This window comes from Lontra canadensis, unplaced genomic scaffold, assembly GCF_010015895.1.
Source record: "Lontra canadensis isolate GAN:19392208 unplaced genomic scaffold, GSC_riverotter_1.0 scaffold2178, whole genome shotgun sequence".
Classification (NCBI taxonomy): Eukaryota; Metazoa; Chordata; class Mammalia; order Carnivora; family Mustelidae; genus Lontra; species Lontra canadensis.
Window position 1 is genome coordinate 1 of NW_022633162.1, and position 7,016 is coordinate 7,016.

The 7,016-nt window shown below is 42.8% G+C and overlaps 1 protein-coding gene across 1 annotated transcript; it reads right to left on the minus strand.

Moving 5' to 3' along the window:
* Positions 1-6: 6 nt before the first annotated feature.
* On the minus strand, positions 7-1,836 carry LOC116863672 (T-cell-specific guanine nucleotide triphosphate-binding protein 2-like). Its single transcript, XM_032851053.1, has one exon. The coding sequence runs from the start codon at positions 1,795-1,797 to the stop codon at positions 472-474; it is 1,326 nt and encodes a 441-aa protein (XP_032706944.1). The 5' UTR covers positions 1,798-1,836; the 3' UTR covers positions 7-471.
* Positions 1,837-7,016: the final 5,180 nt, after the last annotated feature.

The window sequence follows — 7,016 nt, forward strand, 5'->3', positions numbered from 1 at the left end:
TATTAAATATAATGATAATCCTAGAAAGGACAAGTAGGATATCAGTCAACATTAACTGAGCAGAATTTCTGCCTTCACAACAGAATAACAGGAATGCCAAAAATAGACTATGTATGCGATCATTTAAAAAATAATTTCTGAAGATCTGTGTGAACAGCCTTTTCTCATTACTATGTCAGTAGAAAGACCAGCGCTGGGTATGTAGTAACCAACACACAAAGAGATATTCTCTCAACTCAGCAGAAAATTCCAGACTCCTGTCATTCATTTTCCCAGGAAAGATCATATGAAAAGAATCTTTAGAGCTGATTGTTCTCACTGTCAAATAACAGTCATTAAGTTCATGGTTTGCTCCAGAGTGAATTATGGAAACGTCGGTGAAACACCTTGAGGGGAGTGGGTCAGGATTGCTTCAGGGAAGTCTTAAGTCATCCTTCCAGGTCCCCGTGCCATGCCAATACTGAGAATAATTCAGGATCTGGCTGCCTCATTTTCCCCATTTTCATTCCTGACATCCTGAGGTAGATAGGATTGCCCAGATTCAACAGGGTCCTTAAAAATATCTTGTTTTTTAAGAAGAACTTTCGCATCATTCACCACGGACTCAAGGAAATAATTTTGCAAGTAGAATATCTTCCTAAAGTAAATACCACTGGCAATGGGTCCTCCAGTAACAGCACAGAAGTTTTCCATATATCTCAACAGTTTTTCTCCTAATGACTCATCACCCTTCTCAGCTGATAGCAAATGGGGAGAGGTGAGGTTTTCCTTGACTTTCTCCGCTGACACATGCAAGTCCTTGGCTATAGTTTCCAGGGATGCATCATCCAGCCCAAAGTAAGACCTGTAGAGGGTTAAAGTCTCCTCCAGCTTCTCCACATCATTATCACTGATAAAACCCATGAAAGGGATGGTGGCTGATGCTCCAGCCTTCAGGGCCTCCAGCCAGACCTTCTGTTTCAGGGAATCCCTCTTCCGGTCAATGGCGGCCTCGGTAATATTCGGCAGGTATTGCATGAAGATGTGGCGCTTGTGGGCTGGGAGCTCCCTCAGAAAGGTGGTCTCCAGGTGTGGGAAGTCATAATCAGACAAATCAAAGCTGGAGATTAAGAAGACCTGAGTGTCACCCATATTAGCATTCTCCAACTGAGTCACACAGTCACTGCGGATCCTTTGCAGGATTTCATCCTTATTGAATGTGCTGGGTTTACTTATTTTTGCACTATGTAAATCACTGTCCACTTTAGTTCGAACAAAGTAGAAATTCTTCTTCATTTTTCTAATTGCTTCAGCCAGATGAGCATCACTAATTTTGAAGCGTGTAGAAGAGATGATAATAAAGAAGTCATACTCACCAAATTTCATCTTCTTCAGATACTTCTGTGGCTGAAAGGTAGTGGTCATCATACCAGGAAGATCCCAAAATGTCACACTGGGAAGTTTTGGGTGTTTGTATGCTATTCTCTCCAAGGTTGTCTCCACTGCCCCGGTGGGGGCAGCCCCTTCTTCATCGTGCCTCACCCCCCGCAGGGCATTTATGAAACTGGACTTCCCTGTTCCAGGCTCCCCGGTCACAGCAATGTTTAGAGGGGCATTGTCAATGTCTCTCAATGCATCACTAATTACAGAAGCCAATCTGGGAATGTCCCCCGCCTTCAGGTGTGTTTCAATCAATGCGATGGTTTCCTGAGAGAGGATTTTGCTTTCTGGCTTGAAGTTCTTAAAAAACTTGTCAAAGCCGGAGGCCAAATCACTACCCTTTGTATAAGAGGTTGTGGAAGAGAGGGACTGACCCATGGCTGGAGCAGTAGAAGGCACTATGGGGAGGAGAAAAAAAGGGAAGGAAAAAGTTAGTACAGCAAGGAATGGCATGGGCTGTGCTGTTAGGGACGGATATAATGTCAGTCCTGGCCACAACATTGCACCCAGGAGCGGTTCTCTTTCTGTCCAGTCATTGCTTTTGTTCAGGCTCTTCCCTTATCTTGGAAAGCCCTTCTTCTATAAGACACTCTTCATTCTTCCAGACTAATTTTACAGCCTGATTCTTCAATCCAAACTTTTCTAGAAGCCCACATCATTCTTATTTATCTTGCTTTAGTTTACTTTGCTTGTAATGTTATGAAAATATTACTTTTTCATCGTAGCGAATCTAAGACAGCACCAGCAGTTATCGCAACACCCCTTCCCACTGTGATGTAAGACCCTCCAGAAAACCCACTTCTGATAACCTCCAACACCATGTCATAGAACTTCTTTCTCACATCAGACACCTAAGTAAGGATGAGTGGCTCCTTTCTTTCTCAGAAAAGATACTGTATATCTTCATTAGGAGAAACTTTCAATGATTGCAAATGTGTTTTTTATCTAGTTTTCTTTTGTGTGTGTGTTTTTTAATCTAGTTTTTATCTAGTTTTTTCTTTTATCTAGAAAGTGTGCTGGCTCATGAAAGTTTTGAAAGGACTCTTTGTATTTCATGGAAAAGCAACAGCAGGTGGCATGGGTTCCCATGTTATAAAAAGTATGTTGGACTATCCACTTGCTATGACCCATCCCAACTGTTCTAGGACCCCACCCATCACCTCCTTCATACCTGTGCATAAAAGTGGATAGAAATCATGCAGGGGAGATAATCCTCCTGGAAGACTGACTGATGTATAGAGTGCCAATGATGTAAAAGATCATGTGAACAAAGACTGAAGCAGGGGCTTCTGTCACTTTCTCTGATATGAATGGAACTGAGCTTGTTCTTGAATCCCTGAACCTATCTGATCACTGGAAGCTTATATCTTGAGAGGGGGCACCAGAAGAATCATATATCCAGCACTAAAGGTAATGTGAAATATTTGTATACTGTCCCCTACAGAGATTGAGAGCAGAGTTTTCAGACCAGGATGCAAGTCACTTCAAGTCACCACTGATGTCTGAGCAGCATGCAGGCTGGAGAGGTGTGCTTTGGCTAAAATGAGGGATCAGACATCCTCCGGGGGCTTTCGGCTAGCCGTTGCTGCAGCCCAGGAGACGATGGCAAAAGATATTTTTGGAAGAAATTATTCAGACCAAGTGTACATTGTCTGGACTTGCACACATATGAATGCAGCCTGCAGACATTCTCCTTAGAAGAGAAAACTGGGGGGAGGGTGTCTAGCTTGTCAAGGGTGAAAGAGGCAACTATTAAACAACCAGGAATCATGGTGCCAGCACATCCGACTACCCAGCAGGAATATTCTTCACATACAGAAGAAAGGAAATCCTGAGCATCTGGCATGTGCAGGGACAACCTCTTGCTGTGTGGAGAGAAAACCATCCCAGCACCCCTCTGGGGAGCAAGCCTCTCACAAAGCAGATTGAAGGAGCCTGAGTGTGGAAGTGGCATATACAAGCTTGGCCTCAAGGGCAAGCCAACATAGTGAGACTACAACTCCTTCTGGTATAGTGTCCTGCCTGTGCATTCTCAGAGGATGGGGGAGGAAAAACAGAAAGACTCCTTGAAACAACTTGTTTCATGAGCCAGCCCACTTTCTAGATAAAAGAATGCATTGGAGGGTGAGGAAATACGCCTGAGACAGGTCCTAAGGAATGGAACAAATAAAGGGAAATAAAGGGAACCAAATGACAGAGTTAGAGAGTAAGCAGACATGGAAAGTGAAATTCTGTGTGCTGAGCAAATTTCAACTCCACGAAAGCCATGCCCTATTCTTCTATAGGTTCTATACCTCACCTGCTGTTGTATGTGAAGCTCTGTTATTTATTATTTTCTGCTGCAACAGCAGTGCAGGGGGGCAGGGGCAGAGTACCTTATGATATCCCTGGGAGCTTGTACTCACCTTCTGGCACTGTGTTCTCTGTAGCTAGAATAGAAATGGCAGAGAATGTAAGAAATCCATGCCAGTAAACCTTAGATGTGCATCTCTACATACATTCCTCATCTCATCCTCTTAACAATCCTATATGGACATATAATAATTTCCAACTTCAAATAAAAAATCAAATAAATGATGAGGTTAAGAGAAAGGCAACGAGGGTCTTACTGTTAGCAATGTTCAGACCTAGAATTCAAGGTGAGGGCTCTCTTCCAAGGGCAGAGCTCTGTCTCAGGAAGCAAAGGCAGAGCACACAATGAGGTGGTGAGAGATAAAAGTAGGACTCAAAATGAAGTCAGTGTGAGACACACAGGATTTATAGTTCTATGGAGAGATGTGTTAAAAAGAAAGCCACAGAGTCATAATGGGTCCATTTAAGTTAAAGCCCAAAGTCAGTAAACCAAGACTTAGTATCTAACAGCAGTTTCAACCCCCAGGGATGTAATCTTACAGCAGTCAACTTGGCAGTTTCCTGGTCAGCACTAAAAACTATACTGACAGATCTTCTTCTCTCTCCTTAGGATGGCAACTGAGCCTAAAACAAGGATTCTTTCCTAATAATTGTTTTCCTAATAATTGATTTTCTGCTTTCTCTCCTCATTTTAAAACCTTTTCTTTTCTATAGCAAAATGGAGCTCCTTTCTACTTCCTAGATGGGATATTACCCAATTCAAAAATCACTTAATAAAGTCAATTAGGTTGTTAGAATTACTTGGTTCAATTCTTTTGTTTAACATATTTAGTGACAGTGTGTAGAGCCTAAGCAAACTTCTGACTCTATTTGGGGACAACAAGAAACACAGGTGTGGTGCCCAATGAATCCTTTTGAGTTCACTCTTTCTCAACATTTACAAGGGTCATTGGTAAGTCCATCTTCCTTTGGGCTCTGCTCTGTTTTGCACGAGAACTTGTGAAAGAATTGCCTTTCCAACCCAGGGTTAGTGGATCACTGTGTCACTGACACATAGGCTCTGACAGAGTAACATTCTTGGGCTTTGGTTCAATCCACAAGTCCACACTGGAATCCCTTCCCTAGTTCCAGGCCATAGTCTGTATTTACTGGTCTTTGCTGGCTTAGTCTGTTCCCTATTTCCTGTCTGCAGTCTTCAATAATGGAACCTGCTGGTTTAGTCCACGATGGAAATTTGTGGTTGTGTGTACAGGGCACACTATTGAATAGTCCATAGTAAGTTAAACCTAGCCCTTGGTTCTGAACTCAGATTCTGATTTGGGAACCGTTGGTGGCAGTTACAGTTCTCCATGTGTGTGGAATCAGGCTGCAGTCCCCATTCTTGGAGGTCTACTGGTTCAATTCCTGTCCTAATCCCTAGTTATTTGGGTACTGCTGGTATCCATAGTTCAATTACATCAGTACTGTTGTGTTCTTTTAATATGTCCATGAGGTAAAAGACTAGCTTACAAAAAACACTAAATAAACAAATGAATAAAAAAAACTAACAAAAAATAAATGGGATCTTTAAAACTCCAAACAGTTAAGTGCTCTACCCACTAGCACATTGTGTATGTTGTATCTAAGATCCATGGTACTCCTTCTTACCTTGTTTGTAGGAAAGCAAATTGGGACTGTACTTGAAAACAGTATGAAGGTGACTCAAAAAGTTAAAAATAGAACTGCCATATGATCCAATAATTGTAATACTAGATATTTACCCAAAGAATAAAAAAAAATTATTCCAAAGGATACATGCACCTTAATATTTATAGCAGCGTTATCAACAATAGCCAAATATGGAATGAGCCCTAATGTCCATCAACTGATGAATGGATAAAAAAAATGTGGTACATATGTAGAGGATGGGCTATTATTTATCCATTAAAAAATAAAGTCTTCCCATTTACAGAGAAGTGGATGGACAATCCTATCATTCTGAACACCTATGAATTCAACCTGAGATGTAAGAAAAGAATTGCTGAATCTCTGCAAGTAGAAAAGTAGGTGTAGGGAAGTGAAACTCAGGGGAGATATCGGAAGATAAAGGGCAGGGAAGGGATCCTCCATAAATCAGCTATGGGAAAGTGAAATAGCCCCAGAACACAAAATTGGAACCTGTAGAAATGTGTTCCAGTGAAAGACATCCCTGCGTTAAAGGTGCTTACCAGGTGAAGTAGGGCAGAATCCCAGGTGGGACAGTGTGGTCTCAGGATCCCCTGAACCATAGAAAGAATGGGGGTGCCTGAGCCAGTAGAGTTCCCATACATTGGAGCAGAGAAACTAGTTGTCAGCAAGCTCTGGAGGAGGCTCTGAGCTGTTTGCCATAAATCACAAGCTGTGTCCTGATGGGGTGACTGCTCTCTGCATGGAGACCCTGCAAAGGACAAGAATATGGGGACCCTCTGCCTTCTCCTGGGAGGGGCAGAGCAGATGTGTGTGGGATCAGGCAACAACTCTCTGTGTGGGAGCCTTTTAAATGATGTTAATGACAACCATCCACCTTCCCCTGGGAGGATCAGTGTGGACACACACTGCAGGAGTCTGCAGAGTTTGGCACATACAAAGTGAAGACTGCTTATCCCTGAGAGAGGGGACCACCATCTTTCAGCTCTGGGGCTGGAGATCGGGCATGGCCATTTTTTTTTTCAAAGATTGTATTTATTTATTTGACAGACAGAGATCACAAGTAGGCAGAGAGGCAGGCAGAGAGAGGGGAGAAGCAGGCTCCCCGCTGAGCAGAGAGCCCAATGTGGGGCTCAATCCCAGGACCCTGGGATCATGACCTGAGCCGAAGGCAGAGGCTTAACCCACCTAGCCACCCAGGAGCCCCAGGCATGGCCATTTTTACTTTGATCCTCTAAAGGGGCATGAAAAGCCTTCAGAGATCAAACGCCACTCAGAGCTACTAAAACTGCTTACACTGAAGTCTGGTCCACTTACAAGGGGAGGGGAACTACTCCCAGGAAAGACATCTAAGAGTCAGGGCAGCAGCCCCCACCCCCAGAAAGCCAACAGGAAGAACAGGTAAACAGCAAGTTTGCAGTCCACATGAGTTTGTAAAACTCCAGCTCTAGGGGAAAAAAATGTATACAACTTGTTTTTTTTTTTTTCTCATGATTCACTTACATTTCAGTGTAAAATTTTCTATTTTTTTCCCTCTTTCAACTAGTTTCTTAGTTTTCAACTCCTTGTTTTTTGTTGTT